The sequence below is a fragment of the Jaculus jaculus genome, chromosome 8, assembly GCF_020740685.1.
Source record: "Jaculus jaculus isolate mJacJac1 chromosome 8, mJacJac1.mat.Y.cur, whole genome shotgun sequence".
Classification (NCBI taxonomy): Eukaryota; Metazoa; Chordata; class Mammalia; order Rodentia; family Dipodidae; genus Jaculus; species Jaculus jaculus.
The window spans coordinates 46,874,630-46,894,976 of NC_059109.1; the positions used below are offsets into that span (position 1 = coordinate 46,874,630).

The window sequence follows — 20,347 nt, forward strand, 5'->3', positions numbered from 1 at the left end:
GTGGAGATCTAATGGAGGTTGAGAAAGAGTCATCAGTGTCTCCATCAGTATCCATCCCCAGGGCTTTGTCCAACACTGACAACTAGCTTCTAGGTCCCATTCCCATATGGTATCTAAGATGAATGGAATGAGGTAAAAATAGGTTCTTTTGCTTCTTTCCCACCAAGGCCATTTGTCAGACCCACTGTCATGGCTTCTAGTAAACTCCACCCCTGAGAGGAGGTGTATCATGACCTATCCTTGTTCTTCTAGAACATCATGCCACTGGCCTGCCATTTATTCTCATGCTACCAAATACCCAGGGAGAAATGGTGGCATACACCATGACCTGTCAATATAAAGTATGTCACTGCAGCACTACAGTGTGAGATTGGAAGGTGGGCGGGGAGTGTGCGAAGAATGTCACCCAACCATAGATGCATGCTAGGTCATGGTGTCAGTGGTCTCTTGGGTACTGATCCTCACTGAGCCTCAGGGCATGAAGGAGAGCTTATGATTGCCACCCAATAATGGGCACCAATTGGAACCTTGGAAAGGGCATGTAAAGTGCACAGAAGGCAGATGGAGTCCAGGGTTTATGGGTGTCACTGTTGAAGGATGCTCTGGCCACACCATGTTCTTTTGGTGGGTTCAGATCCTCACAGACAGAACCCCCTAATCCAGGAGCAGCTTTGTGATTTAGTTACACGTAGAAGTTCTGATCACATAGGAGCTTATTTAATAGCTCATGTTTTTTTCTAGTAAAACTTTCCTCATCTGCTTGCAGATTGGGCTCATGGGCATGTGATCATGTCTTCAGTTTGGAAGGAACAGATAGAATCTGGGACTATAGAATTGTAGTCCTCACTATCTCAAGGGGAGATTCTAAGAGACAGGATGGATGGGGAGCTCCTCCAGGCACTGTCTCTCCTCTAGTGGCTCTGTGTCAGGGATCTCAGAGAGGCTTAATTTCACTTCCCAGTTCTGGTGGATCAGTGTTAGAACACTGCATCATAAGGAACCTTCATCTATCATCCATTAGTGATGTCTGCCACAGGCAACTAGGGGGGAGAGGGGAATTGTTTTAGATCTCATTTGTACCACCATGACTTCTTTGAGTATATTTCAGTGTTCAGTTTCTCATGAATGTTCACATGTGGATTAAAGCATCTGTTCTTCTTGAACTTTGTTTGCAGGATGTGCGGCGTGTGCCTGGGGTAGCCCCAACTCTTGTTCGGTCGGCATCTGAGACCAGTGAGAAGCGCCCCTTCATGTGTGCTTACCCGGGCTGTAATAAGAGATATTTTAAGCTGTCCCATTTACAGATGCATAGCCGGAAGCACACTGGTAAGTGTGTTCCTGCCCAGCCTTGACCAAGTGTGATCAAGAGCTCACTCCTACTCTGGGCTTTCACACTGCTAAGGACACAGGTGACTTCTGGGATGGAAAGTGGGCACTGTTTTCACAGATCAGCCAGAGGTACAGAAAAAAAAGCTACAAAGCTGTTTGCATCCCGATTGCCCTTCCTTTATTAAAGAAGTTGGTAAACTGTCTTCAGGAAGGACAGAACTGAGTGGTGGGAAGCAAATGTCATAGAATCAAAGTGATGTGTGTTTGAATGCTGGCTTTGCCACCAATTGGTGAGGACTTAAGCAAGTTACTCAACATCCCTATGGGGAAAATGAAGATGATAATGCCTATGTTGTCTAATGGATTTGCCTAAGTTAAATTAAATCAAACTGTATTAAAGAAATAGCTAGAAAGCACCTACCATAGGACCCTGAATTTTCAGGGCTTAGTAAATGGTAATATTACTACTACAGGACTCTTAGCATTTCTAGAGGGGAAGGAAAAGCATGAGACAGACAGGACAGTTAGATGACTCTGAGAGATTGATGGGCAAAGTCATAATAAAACTTTGAAAGATAGGTCCAAAGAGGAACTAACTGGGTTAGTAATAACCAACTACCTAGGAATAGAAAATGCCTACAGTTTAACTTTTGTTATCAATCTTTAAGAAACAAAGAGATGATTATTATTATTTTTGATGATACGCCAAGGAAAACAAGATTGTTTCCAGGTCAAGGAGTCTGTATCTGGAACAGAGGGCATTGCCTTGTGTCATTTTTGGCCATGCCAAATGTGAACATCAGTGCTTGCTCTTGTCCTGTGGGTGTGGGTTGGGAGTGTGCCCAAGAGCCTCCTACAGTGGAAGCTCAGCTTTGCACAGAGCTGTTCCAGGTCTTTGCACAACTGATGGACAGCTTTAGGCTGTAACTATTGTCATATTGTTACTACTGACTGGTGCTGGGAAGCTGGAGAAGGAACTAAGCTGCATTCATATCTCTTTACATCACGGGAGCTTGCTCACACATTGGTTCTAGAAACTACAATTCTGTCATCAGCTCAAACATGTGCTCAGGGGACCACAGGCTTCAAAGCTAAAATGACAGCACCATTTTTACTTATGTCCCCAAGTGGGATCATATTAAAAGGATATGTCAATGGTATAAAGAAACTAATAAAGAAAAATTCTATTTGGAAAAAAAATGCAAGGGATGTACTGAAGGCAAGATGGTTGTATGAAGTTTTACTGGGAAACAGGCACTTAGAACTCAGGGAGGGTTATATGGCTGTATAGAGTAAAGGCAGAAAACCAGGTAACCAGGGTCCCCAGGCCTGCTAGATTCTGCTCCTCTTTGTGTAAGACAGAGCAGACAGGTTGGTATTTAACAAACATTCTTGAAGGAGTAGAATATTTTTCTAAGAGCAGTACAGACTGACACGTATTTTTTTTCTGTGCTAGGCTGCCTACATCTATTATTTTATTTGATACATAGAAAACAGCAATCAAGGAGGGGGGTTAATGGAAGCAGGACTCAAGCTCTTGCTTTTAAATTCCAAGTCAAAAAACACTTCTCAAAGAGCATATCGTCCATCTAGGAGCTGGGATAGACACTGATGCGAAGGGAATGGGAAAGCACATAGTCATCAACTCAATCAGGGGCAGCTGCAGCTTTGGAAGGGAAAGAATTCGAGCTAGAGGAAAGGGAGGTTTCTGGGAGCAGAAAGGGCTTGGGCTAACCATCAAAGACTGGTCAGGGCAGGCAGGGGAAGTAAAGGCTGAGCAGAAGCTCAATAGCAGGGATGAGAAATTTCCTTAAATGGGGGCACTGTCTCCTCAAAGTTGACAGCTAAGGCAGAGGGCCCAGGGCTGGGTATAAATATCTGAGAGAAGTCTCCTGCCCCTGCTTTCCACAGGTGGGGACTTTCTACCCCTGAAACAAAGCAGACTGATATAATGGCTTTTCACATTAGATGTTCTGGAATCAATTTTGTGATGAGAGGAGGAAGGGGTTTCTACTTGGCCATGAAGTTCCCAAGCAAGCTGCGATTGTTACTTTCCTCTTCCAAGCAAGTTAAGGGAGGAAGGATTTCTTTTGGCGCATGATTTGATCCATTACAACAGGCCAGGCATGGTGGTGGGAGTGGCTTGCAGCTGTGGCGGCAGGAGCACGAGACTGCTTGTCCACCAGTTCCAGTACCAAGAAGTTGAAGGAGACTGGGGCCAGAAGTGGGTGAAGCTATATAAACCTCAAGATCCACACCATTTTGCCCCTGTGGCCCAATTCTTCTAGCTAGGCCATACCTCCTGAAGGTTCCACAACCTCCCAAAACAGTGTCATGAGCTGGGGACCAAGTGTCCAAACACATGTTCCTATGGGGAACATTTCACATTCAAACCATCACATAGCATGGCAGAGGAAGAGGCATTCGTGAAGGGTGTGTGCATGGTCAACTCTGCTAGGTAGGAACGCAGCATAAGCATGAAGGTGACAGGGAAGGAATGATAGTCAGCTATGGCGGCAGCACGAGGGAGCAAGAGGAGCTGAGGCAGGAAAGGTAACTAACTGGGGGACTGCCCTCCTGACCTCAGGCTAGCTTGCTTTCCGTTCCAGAATGCCGTGGCACAGAGGTGGGTTAGGCTGCAGAGGCTCTGTGTACTCCAGGAGCTCGGTTTCCAGTGCTGGGCTGAACTTTCTCTGTAGAAGATGGGGTGTGACTCTCCTTTCTGGGGTGGGATTGCACAACCCTACTGCTGACTGATCTCTGATAAAGGGACACCACAGTCTTTCTGGATACTTCAGCTCCTGGTTTAATTGGGGCATCTCACAACTGTGGAGTCATTTATGCTCGACTCAGGAACAAAAAGTCAGTAGCAGAGAACATCAAATTTTCAAGCTATAAAACACAGAACACTTACTTCATGAGGCCAGTCTCAAGGCGTATCTGTCTCAGAATTCTGCCTCAGACTCAGCCTAGGAGTTAAAACTTCTTAGGATTTGACTTGTCTGACTATTCCCTGCCAATAATTTTTGAACACTGCTTCTATACTATGCACCAGCCTGTACCCTTTACATGGATGGTCTGGTCTAATCTGTTCATAAATCCTTCAGAGTTGTCTTATTATTGACATTTCACATTGAGGACACTGTGCTTCACCCAGCAGCATTGTAAGTGGCAGAGCATCCTTGTTCCTCTGTCCCTCTGTCCATGGGCCTGTGTACAAGTGGGCTTTTTATTGCCTGAGAAGTGCATAGCATTCCCACAGCGAGCTTCCGTGAAGTGCTGTGGGCATTTTGGCATTGCTTCACCCACCTCGGGGAAGGTTGCCTTTAATGAAATCATATCTCCAGTATTGTACTCAAATGCAGTATGTCTTCCCCAAGGTGAGAAACCATACCAGTGTGACTTCAAGGACTGTGAGAGAAGGTTTTCTCGTTCAGACCAGCTCAAAAGGCACCAAAGGAGGCACACAGGTTTGTGGGTTTGTTTATCTCACCAGCAGTCACATTCCCTTGGGTTAGGGGTGATTTTGTGACTGTGCTCTTTGTTCAACATGGATGAGTAGCTACCCAGCTGTTGATAGTTTTCCTCTTTCTCTGGAGTCTTTCCTTAAAGAGAGAGAGAGAGAAAGGAAAGAAGAAAACACAACTCACATTTCTCCTGTGAACCACAGTGTGAGACCCCACAGCAGTGGGCTTGAGATAAACTGAGGTTAGGTCAGGAATGAGGAGAGTGGCGAACAGAAATCAGTTTGTGCTGCAGTTCCCTTCCTTCCAGTGTCCAGTGCAGCTGAGACTTGTCTGCTGGTGAGAAACTAGGAGTCTGTGGCTCAGAATGGTTGCTCTGAAGTCAGAAACAGGCCCTGGAGGTTCCCATGCAGAGTCAGGTACTTTCTGCTGGGTCCAGGGGGACCAGGGAAGCTAAGAGCCAGGCAGACACAGACGCTGCAGGTGTGTGATGGGATGTGCCAGGCTCCACCACCACTGCCAGAGAGAGGCTGGCCTTGTGGGCCTCACCGTGCCCCCCGCTGTTAGGACCGAGGCTAGAACTTCTCTGTCCATCTAGGTGTGAAACCATTCCAGTGTAAAACTTGTCAGCGAAAGTTCTCCCGGTCCGACCACCTGAAGACCCACACCAGGACTCATACAGGTAAAACAAGTGCGTAAACTTTTCTTCACATTTATTTTTCATTATTTTTTAAAGCTACTGTTGTGAATAAAGTTGTTTGTGATGAGAGAGGTTAGAAAGGACTCATGTAAAAGTTCTAGGATTTAGGGTCAGTTTAGAGAAAGAACAATGCATGACTATCTCTAAATGACAAAATTACATTTTGCAAAGGATAAATGGGGGACAGAGTGAGCAGGAGAGGGATGTGATAGGAATGTGCAGAGTGTCCAGAATGAACATGAGAAGATAAGCTGGGTCCCGAAGGTGTCCAATTTATTGTATCACACTTTTGTCACTCTGTTTGATAGGGTAATCAACCTTACAGGAACGGCAGAAGCGATTCTATTCTCCCGAGAGCCCATATTTCATAACTCTGTTTGGAGAGTGTACTTCTTACTCTAAAGTTAATGTCCCAAGAGCAGTCTTGGTTTCTGCCTGACCGACACAGGCATACTAGTAGAAAGAAGGATGGGGCGTTTACATATCTACTTGGCTGCTGAAAGACTTTGCTGTCTACAGGCTGGTGTGAGTCATAATGAAAGTAGCACCACCTTTACGGCTCATGTTCTACCTGGGGAAGCAGGACCCTTGCTTAGCGGGGTTTTTGTTTGTTTGTTTGTTTTGTTTTGTTTTCATAGCATCCTTGTGAGAGGAGTAGGGCAGACACTCTTATCCCTATTTTCCCAGCTGAGGAGGCTGATTACAAAACCAATGAGTAGCAAACTAAGCTGTGACCATTCCCAGCCCCCGTCAGCCTCTGTCTCTGTCTCTGTTGGAGGAAGAGCATGAGCTCATGCAGCCGTCCATCCAGGGAGGTCAGGCAAGCAGGAAGAAAGCCAAAGTCAGCTTCGTTGAGTGCCACTCAGAGGACCCGCAGCAGAAAGGGTTAGGATGTGTGAGGTGGGGTGGGGGAAGAGGAGCCAGATCGGGACTAGCAGAGGGACAGTGAGTAGGAGGTGAAGAAATGCATGACCTTGTAAGCTCCTAGGGAAACAACCTCCCATGTCCTCAGCCCAAACAGGCTACTTTAAGACACAGTCAAGGAATCTGTGCTCCTGTTGTTGGTGGGATGGGGGTCTTTCCCCCTTCCTTGAGTGCTTTTGACATCATGCCTTTAAGCTCACAGTATGCGGAAAGAGTTGTCCCCACCGACTTCACCCCCTGCGTATGTTCAAAGTGACCTGTGTTACCAGCAGACTGATGTGGTGCTTGATCTCCTCCCAGTCTGGCCTCAGTACCACACCTCTGGGAATATTTCTCAGTGAGATGTGTAATACCCTGGGCATCCCCTCCAGGTGCCAGAGAGCCTGACTCCTATGGTGCTTCTCTCAGGAAAGCTAGAGAGTGTGATGTAGTAGTGAGCACAGGCATTGGAATGAGACAAGCCTGGATTTGAGTCTTAACCAGAGTCCGTCCTCACCAGATGTCCCGCCTCACCTGGAGAGTGGGGACTACATTTCCTTGTGGGGCCATTGTGAAGAATACATGAGGCAGTGTGTGTGTGTGTGTGTGTGTATGTATATATATATACATGTATATATATATATATATATATATATACATGTATATATATATATATATATATACATGTATATATATATATATATATGTATATAATGTTGCTCAGTGCAGAACAAGAATGGCATATATTAAGTATTAACTAAGAGCTACTTATTGTACGTAATGAGAATGCCCCTCAGATGGCATAGCCTTGACTATTTGGCAGATCCATGCCTTAATTAGAATCTTCCATATGACAGAGATCATGCTCTGGGTAAAGAGAAGCAGATAGATGCAAATGGGCATCCATGATTTCCTTAAAAATATCTACATAGAGAGTTGGGTAAGCTTCAGTCACGGTTGTACTGCTGGACAGTGATCAATCAATATTCAGGGTCCTGATCCAGAGGCCCTTGCAGCTCAGGCCCCCACATAGACAGTGGCAGGCCATACTCCCACATGTCCTGACAGTTGAGATGAAGGCAATGTTTTCAACCCCCCTCAACTTATGAATTGCCCAGGGATTTCCATGAACTAGACTCACTCCTTCTCTTCCATATCCCCAAGTCTTAAGAGTAGTTTTATTAACTCATATAATATTTCCATTCTTAAAGCCCTCAGAGGTGCTGCCAATCCCAGGTTGCCTGTGAAAAGACAGCTGGTTAGCTTAGGGAAAGAACTACTGGAGTCTGGGGTGGGTGTCTTGTGATTCAGTATGGGCCTTTGATAGTTGAACCTGTGCCCAGTGACTCTGCTGCAAGTGTCTCTGACTAGCCATTGTGCCAACAGGTGAAAAGCCCTTCAGCTGTCGGTGGCCCAGTTGTCAGAAAAAGTTTGCCCGGTCAGACGAATTAGTCCGCCATCACAATATGCACCAGAGAAACATGACCAAACTCCAGCTGGCACTTTGAGGTGTCCAACCCAGGGACAGGTCTGTGTCCCAGGCAGGACGGTGTGTGAACTTCTTTCAAATCCGATTTTGAAATTCCTCGTTCACCTACAAAGGATGTGGCCGTGGATCTTCATCCAACTTCCAAGACAAGATACCTGTATGACTGGATCCTACCGGAGGAGCTGGTCTGTGCTCTGCCCAGTTTTTGTTGACTCACAGGCCTGGAGAAGCGGCTAACAGCGTCTGGTTAGTTGAAAGCGTATTGCTGTTTGGTCTGGCTTTCCCACTGTAAGAAGAGTCATTGTTGATCACGTCGTCCCCCACCCCCGCCCTTTCTCCTTTTATGCCCATTTTCACTAGGAATGGAGTGATTGTAGTATTTTCCATCATGGAATATTTATAGTCCGGGCATGTGTATGTGTCTGCTAATGTAAACTTTGTCATGGTTTCCATTTACTAACAGCACCAAGCAAAGAAATAAATCAGAAAGCAAGGCACTGGGGGTGAGTTTCATCCAGCATGTCAGAGGTTAGGCGGCCGCTGACCTGGAAGGCAGGATGTAGTTCTACTAGGCGACTTTTAAAGCTCATGCATTTTAAGCAACTGAAAACAAGAATTGGAACTAACCAGTACCTCTGTATAGAAATCTTAAAGAATCTTACTGCTCAGCGTTAACATTAACACAATGCTCTTAAGAAACTCTGTGAAGATCTGAGATGTTTCTATGTTTTTTGACTTTTTCTGAGTTATAATCAGGGGCCTCTTTAGAGATGTACTTATCTCCTCACACAAAGGAAGTGGAGTTCATTTTCATCATTTGGGGTGTCCTTAGAATGTACAGATCGCACTGGCTATGTGGCTTCATGTTGTAAAAATTAAAGTGACTTTAAAAGAAAATAGGGGCTGGTCCAGGATCTTCACTGATAAGTAAGACTGTTCTTGAGTAACTTAAGTGTCTTTGGGTCTACAAACATATGTGAAAAAAAATGAGATGTACCATTGTGGGAAAATCCATCGTTTAAAAGTGTGTGTGTGGGGTGTATGTGTGTGTGTATGTATTTGTGTGCGTGTGTGCGTATGCACACATTGTTTTTAAGGGAAGGAGTTTATTATTTACTGTTGCTTGAATTTATTGTGTAAATATATATATTATATATCTGATAACGACTTGCTCTTTGACAACTAAAATTAGAAAATGTATAAATATTAGATGCCTCACTGTTTGGGTGTTGATCTTACAGTGTATTAATAACACTATAAATGTAACCTGCATTTTTCACTTTGATCTCAATTAAAGTCTATTAAAAAAAAAGTGCAAGGTTCCATCATGTTCAAATCCTGAGACCAGCCAAGACTCTTTTAAACAGGTAATAGGAGGCCAATGGCATGGATGGCTACTAGTAAGCCTTGCCAGGTCCTGATCACTTTGCCAGGCTTCACGTGTGACTTGTCCTTGAAATCACAATGTATCACCTTCCCTGAGTCATGAAGAGATTGTGCTTATGCCAATGGCTTTGCCCATGCTATGATGGGTGCTGTGACTTAGGGTTTATTTTAATCAGTTTGTCATGGCATCACATCTAGACCAACAGAGGAGAGTGATAGCTAGTGTTGTTGCTTATACTTTTTAATATTTTATTTATTAGAAGGAGAGAGAGAGAGAGAGAGAGGAATGGACATACCAAGGCCTCTGGTCACTGCAAACCAATTCCAGATGCATACGTCACCTTGTGCATCTGGCTTATGTGGGCACTGGGGGATTGAACCTGGGTCCTGAGGCTTCACAGGCAAACACCTTAACCACTAAGCCATCTCCCCAGCTCCACAGCTAGTGTTTTATAGTTCACAGATAACATCCCTGGGATGAGGAGGGCAAAAGCCAAACCAAACACATAGTATAGCTGCATTTACAAGCATGGCTGCGAAGCAGCTCAGCAGGTGGAAAACTGCTTGGGCTTCGCAGGGCAGCTGAGCGTGAAAGTAAGAGCAGTGCTATCCACAAACTACAGACTCGGGATGATTCTGGTGTATGGTTCTCAATTAAAAATAAGGAGATTAATTTGGTGTGGCCCCTCTTAGCTCCATGATCTCCCAGATTTCATTTCTTTTCACTGTATCAAGCAGACAGAAGTCCAGTGGCAGAGACTTATTTTAGAGCTGAAGTGAGCTCAAAGTTGGGGCAGCCTAAAAGCGGGGTCGGGAGGCCCCTCTTATTCTCCATCTGGCTCTTGCATCACTGTTAATTATAGTGAGGATGGTGACTCATGAGTATCGGCCGTTTTTATCTTTTCCTGACAGAAGACAGCATTTCTCTGGAGAAGCTCAGGGCAGACGTCAGTGAGTCAGGGAGCAGAGTTCACAACAAATGTCCACCACATTGTTTCCACAGCTCAAAGAAAACCAGAGAGTCAATTACCCTAGCAGTGTGGCTTGCAGCGAAGCGCATGGACCTTGGAAAGGAAAGCAATCGGGGTTCGAATCCTGAGCTGACAGTTTTCTTGCCTGTGAAATGGGGACAAGAGTCCCTCCTTTGCAAGAGTGGTGGTGAGGATTAAATGGGGGAAAAAAAGAAAGAAAATATCTAGTATACATAAAAGGCTTCTAAGAATTTTCTAGAAAAACAATTATCCATGAAATCATCTGCTGCTCTCTTTTCTCTCCCACTGCTTGCTTCTAGTGTCTAGCATGTTCACCTCAATTCTACAAGATGTTCATTCTCCTGCATCTCAAATTAGACTGCAGTTTGGTGATACTTGGGCTTTTTGTTTTTGCCAGGCTTGCCACAAAGACCACACCCGCTCGCTTTGCATTTGTACCAGTTGACACAGATCTGAACCTTCCTTAGGTTATCAGGAGTCAGTTAGTGGTCAAAATGTACTCCTCCCCATCTTGCTTTACTGGAGTCCCTAGTGTAGAGTAATGTAGTATATGGCTCCAAACTTCCACCCTCTTCAGCCCACTAGGCTGATTCTCCCCACATCACTCCAGGCAGTCTCAGACTTCTTACCTCTGAATTTCATTGACATTCACAGTTACATAACGCTAAACAGTGCCTTTTAGAGATGTGGTATTTCCTGCCTTCTGTCTTGGTCTTCAGAACGATCCTATACAGCAGACAGGGCAACTATTAGACCCACTTTATAGATGAGGGAATTGAGTCTGTGGGGTGGAGGGAAGACTTGGTCTTTTATATCCACTTGCTACCAAACATGCTCGATGTAAACCTGCACTCTGCTCTGACGATTCAAGTCTGTCAGTCACATCTTCTCAACCAGGATGCGAACTCCTAGAGGGAAAAAAATTTTCCCCTTTTCTGTGTTGTTTATGTCAGACACAACTGACTTTAATGTCCAAAGGCATCACCTGAGGAGGTATTCCAGGTAATTCTGCACAGGGTCTGAACATCTGCATTCTAACCACATCCCAGGCACTCCCCCCCACCTCACTATTAGGCTCTGGACAGCAGTATGTAGCAAGGATCTCCAGGGTGGACTCACTACCTAGGTACTGGAAAGGATGAAAGGGTGACCAGTGAGCCTTTCACTTGACAGTCCTAGGATGGTACTGAACCCTGGTCACCTTTGGGGTTAGCTGTGAGGATGGCCTGGGGTCTGCGCTTTGGTGGTCCATGGGGCTGTGGGGTCAGGACTTTCCCACAGAAGTAGGTCTGTGGAACGGTGTGCACTGGCCCAAGGAAGCCATCCATGAGGAGGTTAGTGCTCAAACCTGGTCACCCTGCCAGTGACATCCGCGGCAGGGAGCATTCTTCGGGCAAGACGACCTGTGATGGAGGGCCACACCAGCACCTCGCTCAGTGCCACTTTCTAGCCATGTCTTTGTGACCCTCTTCGTACTGGCATCTGCAAACTGGAATCAAACGACTTTAGGGAGGACCTCTTCTATGGGAGCCAGCAGCCTCACGGGCCCCCAGCGAGTCCTCACTCCTGCTCTTACTAGGAAGTAGGAGCTCTCTTGAGTATTAAAAGGCAGAGGCAATAGCTGCTGGATCAGTGTCTTTTCTAAAAGTCATGTGCCCAACTCTGAACTACGGCTAACCAGTGAGTCCTGAAGTGTGTATGTATGTATGTATGTATGTACACGTCTGTGTACAGTGATGACTCTTAGCTGGAGGTGTGGGGGAGGGGCGGGGTGGCAGATTTTGCTCTCTTTGCTTAGCTATGCCTGGAGACAAGTTGGGCCATCACGACAGAAGTACTATCGGCACCTAGTGGATTGTGTCCCGAGATGCTGCTCAGCAAGCCACCAGCACAGTCACCCCTCCCCTCCCAAAGAACTATCTGGCCCCAGGTTGAGAAATCCTGGAATAGAAGAGGGGTGTCACTTTACCAGACAGACTTGTCGCTGAGTAAGAGGGGGCAGTGCTTGACTTATGAAGTTATCTAGTCCCTCTTTAACACACCTTCCTTAAGCCTTTATTTATTTTATTTTTGAGAGAGAGAGAGAGAAACAGACGGGGGGCGGGGGGAGAGTGAGAGAGAGAGAGAGAACGGGCGCACCAGGGCTTTCAACCATTGTGAACGAACTCCAGACACGTGCGCCCCCTTATGTGCATGTGCGACATTGCATGCTTGCGTCACTTTTGCATCTGGCTATATGTGGGACCTGGAGATTCGAATAAATGTTCTTAGGCTTTGTAGGCAAGTGCTTTAACCCCTAAGCCATCTTTCCAGCCCAAACCCACTTTTCTGAATTAACTGCTTTACAGTTTCTGAGCAGACAGAGTGGCTTGGAGGAATTTCTGATGTGAATGCATAAGATCCCAAGGATGACAGGAAGATCTTGGTCTTTCTCTCCCCTGTCAAATAATTATTTGATGGAATCTGGCAACAGTTGATATATAAAGATAAATTCCCACGTTGATGAACATATCTGGAGAATTTTCAGCATCATTTGAAGCTATCCTGAGAAAAGAGCTGCTTCTGTGGAAGCCTCTGGACTTTTCTCTGTTTTCAAGCGAAACCCTGACTCTGTTAGTTCTCAGACTGGCCTCAAGAGAGAGAGAGAGAGAGAGAGGCAGAAAACAAAGAGAAGTAGGGTCTCAGAGGGCCAAAGCCCCAAGAGCAGCCTCAGGAGATTCAGGGGTAAGGGCAGCACTTGGGTTCCAGAGGCTGTGGCATGAGGACCGAGGGCACTCCTGAGGAAAAGGTTTTGGAAGGCAGGGACACGTAAGTGCAGGCTGGAAGTCAGGCCATAGACATCAGTAGCTACAGTAGAGCAGGCTTGACAGCAGATGAGGATTGAAGAATGGCCCCGGAAGCAGGGACGAGGCCTCGATACATGTGACGGAGCAATGATTGGAGCAAGTGGCTTTCGGCTCTCACGTGGTCCCAGGAGCACTGGTGATGCTGACAGTCTAGAGAAGGATGGCCTGATGTGGGGGACTCCACGGCCCACTGAGAGAATAGGCAGACTCCTGGAGAGAGACAGAGGAGTAGAGAAAGGAAGACAAGTCCAGAAGGAAAGATGAGGAATGAAGTGTGGATGTCAGGGAGGTCTGACAGGAAGAGCGGGCTTCGGGGCCTGACCCCCATATGAACCTGCGCCGCACCGTGAGTACCCCTCCCCAGTACTTGCACAACGGAGGTGCTTAGGCGCTGATAAGCAAGCAACAACTCATGCCGCTATTGATCTGTGCACACACCAGAGCCACTGCACATGTGGTCTCTCCCTAAGAGTGACCCCCATTTTGCACATGAGGAAAACGAGGTACCAAAAAGTGCCTCACCCAGGGTCTCACCGCCTCTACATACAGCACGGGAGGATTTTATCCTGAGTGTACTCCAAATCCACACTCAATTCTGACACTCACTGCACTCATCCCCCATCTCAGGGCTTGTGGAACCCCAAGCCAGAAGAGCAGGACTACCCAGAGAATGCCACAGTTGCTCTGCTCACACTGGGGGTGGGTGGGATGGGGTGTCTATTGAGTGTGCAGAGACAGAATAGGCAGGGTCAGAAGTGTTCCCTCTCATATTCAGTTGTGCAGCCTGATTTCTAAGTATGTCTTCATTCAAGACCTTACATTAAATACTGGAACTCATGTCATCGCAGAATGTCAGCTAGACAGCGATGAAAGGGGGAAACTGTGAAGCACATTGTGAAAGTTCAAGGTCAATAATGACTTTTTGGAAAGCATCCTGATTTCCCCAGGAGCTGTACACCAGAAGGAGATAGCCTGGAGGAGAAAGCTAGTCTTCTAGTCATGGTAGGGGCTGGAGAATATTCTAGTTGTGTCACCAAGGGTAGAGTTGTTCCTCTTCTTAGCAGGCAGTATCCATTTTTGTCAGACCTGTCTGAGTCCTTAGCATCCAAATAAAGAAAGCGGAGATGTGTTTGGCCCCGACTTATGGCTCTGTGGATGTAATAACCCATGTCAGTGGCCTTCATCACCCTTGCCTTTCAGCCTGGGTGCCAGCAAATCTCTACTTAGCAGGAGAGGGGTAGCACAGCAATCTCTGGTCAGAGTCTTTGGTGATTTTGTGTTGGAGGAGGAGGAAGACAACAAGAGGGGCTAGAGGTGACAGCATCTGCCTTCACCCCAGTATCAGGCTGTGAGGAAGAATTCACCTCTTCTTGTGGACATGTCCTTGAGCTCACTGGGTGGACAACACAAAGCATTCCAAGGTAGATTTTCTTGCCATCATGTGGAGAAAAGAGGCTGCAATTTTTAGCCAGGGACTATAAGGATCCAGGGGCAGTTGTTGAGGAGAATTTTGAAGATCTGTCATTTAGTAATATCCAACCACTAGTGGCAAGCTACAATGGTCCTGTTTGCTAATCCAATCCCTGGCTAGTCCCTCTGCTCAACTCTGTCAGCGGCAGCCTTGAAAAGACTCAGGTCCACGAGGGTTGTTGAAAGAGGCAGGAGGGTAGCCTATCCTCCAAGAGACCAGAATCCCCAGCCGGGCTCTGATCTCCTCTCCTGTGAGCTTAGGACCACCCAGTTAGGGCAGTAGCTTAGGGTGATCCTCACCTCTGGAGATGAACTTCCTCAACAGTGGCACAATGCTGATCTCCTGTGCCTCTTCTAACCCTTAAGGCTTTAAAACCTTCCAGAAGCTCATAAGCATTGAGTTTAGCTCTTCATCAAATTTCCCCTCAGAACTCTGGCTCAACCAAAATATTGCCACATTTGCTTGTGATTGAGCCAGTACTCCCGCTGTTTGTTTTCCCTCTTACTCATTCCCTCTCCATTGCTTTAGCACTTTATAAAGCCTATTTATATGCTGGCCTAACCAGTCAGGTCTTCCAGAACCTCTCCTGCCTCATGAAAGTCATGACCTACCATGGAGCTCAGCAAAGTTACAAAAACCCCTTACCATACTCAAAGTCTCCACTGAATTAAGTTCCTTTTCTTTTGCAAAAACAATTTCCCCCTCCCGGTGTGTGTGTGTGTGTGTGTGTGTGTGTGTGTGTGTGTGTGTGTTGACATGTGTATGCCATAACATGCCTAAGGAGGTCATAGGACAACTTTGGGATATTGATCCTTGCCTTTCATCCCACTTGAGATGGGGTCTCTCATTCTTCTTGTTCACCGCTGCATATACCAGGATGTCTGGCCCAAGAGCTTCCCCAGAACTCTCCTGTCTCCACCTCCATCTCATCTTCTGCATGCTGGGATTACAAAGAATCTCCATGACTTCTTGATTGTGGCATGGGGTCTGAGGGTCTGAACTCAGACACTCAGGCTTAGGCACTGAGCATTTTATCTACCCAGTCATTGCCCAGCACTACCTTCCTTCATAACTGTCTACTCGACAGTCCTCTTCAGTCTTGTGAACCAGGCGTCCCACATCTTTTCTTTCATGCCCAGGTCTCTAACAATATTAATTACTTTTTTTCTTATTGCTGTGACAAAATGCCTGATGTAAGCAACTTAAGGAAAAGATTTGTTTGGCTCACAGTTTGAGAGACTACAGTGCATTGGGGAAGAGAGGCAGAGTGATTGGGAGTGTGAGACAGCTGGCCACATTGTGTCTGTAGTCAGGAAGGAGAGAAAAACTTGGCATGGTGGCACACGCCTTTAATCCCAGCACTCAGGAGGCAGAGGTAGGAGGATCACTGTGAGTTTGAGGCCAGCCTGAGAATGCAAAGTTAATTCTAGGTCAGCCTGGGTTAGTGTGAGACCCTACCTTGAAAAAAAAAAAAAAAAAAGGAGGAGATCGAGAGAAAGAGAGAGAGAGAGAGAGAGGGAGGGAGAGAGACAGAGACAGAGAGACAGAGGGAAAAGAGAGAGAGATGCATGCTGGTACTCATGCTTTTCATTTTTACCTTTTGATTCATCCTGGGACTCCAACACATGGGATGGTGCTGCTCACATTCAGGGTATGTATTTCCTCTTCCATGAAACCTTTCTGGAAAAACTCACTGACTCCCTGAGGTGTGTTTCCTAGGTGATTCTAAATCCAGTGGGCAATGAAAATTAATAACCATACCATCACACTATCATTTATACCTAATTCTCCTTACTTCTCTCTGTTCAAATCTTCCCTTGGGTTCCAAATTTTATTTGTATTCTCTTTTCCCTATGCCACCCCCAAGCCACAAGCAATGACAAGCTAATACCTCTAACTCATCCTCTCCTGTATGTAATTCACCTGCCAAGTCAGAGACGAAGATGGAGGATGCTACCCACCTGTCTACTTCTTGTCGTAGCTCCACCCTTATCTGGGCAAGTTCTTTCTGGGCAGACAGTGGAGCCTCAGTTCTGTGTCTTCTCACCTGTAATGGGCAATGTAATTGCTGCCACAGTGTCTTTACCATCCCATCTTATAAATGCTACTTTCAGCAATTGTATCATATTGTAAGAGGCATCCCTTTACTTCACAATTCATCAAGACACAGAGGAAGATGAGTCCACCAGGTTTTCGCTCATGGACTTTCCTCCCTGACTTTCCCTCTGGGAAGACGGCTTAACCTGGTATGGGTGATGCATCTGTCACTACAGCAAGGAGGCATGCCATCCCATACCACAGGGGAAGGACAGCTATAGTAGGACTGCCCTGGTGGACGTGTCACTCACAGGTGGCTTAGCCCCAGCTGCATGTTTTATCACTCACAGCAGGGGTAATGCAGTTGCTCCTCCCATACTCATCTTTGGTTCTGTTAAGTCTCTGTTTGGGCACCAAGTGTAGTGTGACTTCTCCTGGACAGAGGTGAACAAACATCTAGGTGAGGCATCAAAGACAACTAAAGAAACAACTCTACCCAGTTATATCTTGGTGAACCAATGAGTTCAGTTGAAGTTACTTACAGGAGCATGGGTGACTTACAGGCAGCAACGCCACAAAACAAACAAACAAAAAGTTCCCCCAAATAGTCGTTACTCATTAACACTTCTGGATCCTTGGGGGAGGGAGGGACTTCATGTACCTCATGATTCTGGAAAGCCCTTTCCTCTTCCGTGAGAAATGTCAGTGGGCCCACTATTGTGAGATTTTATGTGAGTGCTCATAGCTGCTCTGATACCAAGACCACAACAGCCGTGTCATCCTTAGAGGATGGAGTTCCAAACTTCCAGGGCACTCCTGTGTAACATCAGAGACATCTGTGACAGGTGGTACTGGCTGGGATGCACTGTCATCAGAGATCATGCCCAGGCTCCAATTGTCCTGTGGCATCCTTCATATAAAGGTCTTCTCTGAACCCATCAGAATGTCCCCTGCTGGCTTCAACTTCCCAGCAAGGAGGAACAGAAGCAGAGGCCTTGCTTGGTGTAAGCAGACTGTTTCTGCAAGTGGGAAAGCAGCAAGGGATTAGGATGAGTTGATAGGCTGAGTCAGTTCCTGGGAGACCAGCATGATTAGTTGCTGGTTCCAGCAGAACAAGGTTTCAGCCAAAAGCAGGGGTAATTAAAACTTCCAAACTGGGTTACTAAATGAGCTTAGAGTGGTCACTATTTAAAGCCACATGGGTAGATTCATCTCTCTAGTTATGGTCTTCTCTACCAAGTCCCTGCATTGTATTTGCAACTGAAAACCTTATTTGTTTATCTATCTGCTATGGTTGGACCATGTCCCCCGAAAGCATGTGTTGGAAAGTTAATCCCCAAGGCAGAAGTGGTGAAAGGTGGGGCCTCTGCGAGGTGGTTAGAGCATGAGGTCTCAGTCTTCATAAATGAAGATGATGGGCTGTGAGTTTGGTCTTTTGCTCTTTCTCACCTTGCGATGAGGAAGCAAGCAGGCCCCCACCAATGTGGCCTTTTGATCGAGTCAATGGATTTCTGATCTTTACAAGTTACCCAGTCTCAATTATCCCATGAGCAGCAGAAAACAGACCCAGATACCATGTAAGGCCAAATCTCTAGATGCTTAGTTTTATTTTGTACATATTTCCCTACACGTTTGCCATGGTAAGATCAAGCTCTGTGGAGAGAGGAAGTGGGATCTACCACTTACCAGGTACCATGGTTTAAATGAGTTCTTCTCTATTAGCTTTAGTCACTGTGACGTAGTGAGAAGGTCAGTGAAGGAAAAGGTTTATTCTGTTTCATACTTGCAAAGGTTTTAGTCCATGGCCCTGCTGCTCTGGCAGGAATGTATGACCCACACTCTGTTGGTCTGTCAATGCAAAATGTCCCCCATAAGCTCATGGACTTGAACACTAGCCAAACTGGTGGCATTGTTTGGAAAGGTCATGGGATATTCATGGGTGGGAACTTGCTGGAGGACATGGAGGGCCTTAATGTTTTGTAGCTAGGCTCCACTTTTTCCCGTTCACCCTCACTTTCTGCCTGCCAACCTGACAAGCCAGCTTCCCGTGCCTGCACCCATGCCTTCCCCTGGAACTGTCAAGTAGCGAGGATACCTACTGGTTGTCCAGCCTGCCCTACTGTGGGGAAAGTCATGCCTTTCCTGAGCCCTGAGCAAGCTTCACCACAGCCCAGAAGTCAAGAGGATGGCCCAGGATCAGGGCAAAATAGCCCTGGCAGGAATAGGCACCTAAGTCCTGGTAGGGTTAATATTCCCTTTCCTGTCACCAGAATTCCTTGCTGACCCCTTGGGACAGAACACAACTCCAGACAGGGTAGGTACCATGCCTGGAAGTCCCAGGACGCACGCCCAGGAGCAGATATGTGTAGGCTCCAGCCACTTTGAAGAATTCATTAGGACACTGTGAGATATGGTGCTGAAACCAGAGGCTTGCTCCAGCTGGCCAGGGATGGGCAAGTCTCGTCCCTGCTGAACTTCTGCAGCTGATAAAGGCAGCGTCTACTGTCAGATTTCATTTTTCACTGGGCCATCTGCATCTAGTCAAGGGTAACTTGTCTTTCTGAGAAAAGCTACTCGTCGGCCATCCTCAACCCCGCACAACCTCCTCTCAGTGTGTCAGGCTCGGCTTCTGGTGCTAGGGGTCGGTGGGGGGGCAATGTCAACCAACCAGTGTCATCCTAGTATTCAAGGAAAAAAGCGAAATGGCTGGGTGCCTACGTGTCTGATGCCCTGGTGCTTTTTATCAGCCCGAGTTATTGCGGATGTAGCTCTACGTTAGCGAGTCGATAAATCTAGGGAGCTGTGTTTCTTTTTTTCTGAATTTTGTCATTGCTATTATCAGCTTTTATCACCTGTTTATGTCAAGACCAGTACTGCTCTTTCTAGCCATTTTTGCTGACTTCTTTTCTCATCTCCCCTTTTTAATCCCTCCCCCTCCCCCCTTCCCCCTCCCACACACTGCTTCTCTCTTGCCAGTTAGAAATCCCGAGTTGAGGCAGTTGGTTTGGCCTATCTTTTCTTTTTCTTCTCCTTTTTTTTTTTTTTTACTGGGGCTTGGACTTCAACCCAGGGCTGTGTGCATGCTAGGAAAGAGATCTACTACTAAGCTACCCCCTGCCCTCTCTTTCTTTCTTTTCTTTTTTTCTTGAGGTAGGGTCTCACTCTAGCCCAGGCTGACGTGGAATTCACTCTGTAGTCTCAGGGTGGCCTTGAACTCACAGCTATCCTCCTACCTCTGCCTCCCAAGTGCTGGGATTAAAGGCGTGCGCCACCATTCCCTGCCCTAGCCTGTCCTTTTAATGCTTGGGTTTTCACAGCAAGTCCAGAGGGGATGTTGTGCAGGGTACTCTCCCTACCTGCAGCCCATCTTATGGAGGGCACGTGAATTTGGGGAAACACCAAAGATGGCCTCTTTTCCTCTTTGGATTGTCAATAAGGACACCACCACAGGCAGTGCTCCGGTAGCCCAGGACATGCTTTGAGAGCTGTGAGTGGTAGGAGTAGCTATTAGTTGGAGGAAAAATATACCCTAGTAGGTGTTGATGCCCAATTCCACCATGACAATCATTTCTACTGACCTTGTGGAGATATGTGTCTCTAACTAGGTTAGTTATTTGTTAACTTGAACTCAGAGAGCCCCCTGAATGTTGGCCCCCTAGTTTAGAGAGCCCCCTGAATGTTGGCCCCCTAGTTCAGAGGTGAAACAGGTATTTTCCTCTTTCTTGGGGGC

General features: G+C 46.6%; 1 protein-coding gene across 3 annotated transcripts in view; it reads left to right on the top strand.

Moving 5' to 3' along the window:
• Wt1 (WT1 transcription factor) overlaps window positions 1–9,146 on the top strand; it is a 49,627-nt gene extending 40,481 nt beyond the window's left edge. For all 3 annotated transcript variants that reach the window (XM_045157787.1, XM_045157788.1, XM_045157789.1), the window contains 4 exons: window positions 1,176–1,326; window positions 4,710–4,799; window positions 5,392–5,484; window positions 7,783–9,146. In XM_045157787.1, coding sequence (XP_045013722.1) covers window positions 1,176–1,326; window positions 4,710–4,799; window positions 5,392–5,484; window positions 7,783–7,904 — 456 coding nt within the window. In that variant the 3' untranslated portion in view covers window positions 7,905–9,146. The remainder of the gene's footprint in view (window positions 1–1,175; window positions 1,327–4,709; window positions 4,800–5,391; window positions 5,485–7,782) is intronic.
• The last annotated feature ends 11,201 nt before the right edge of the window (window positions 9,147–20,347 follow it).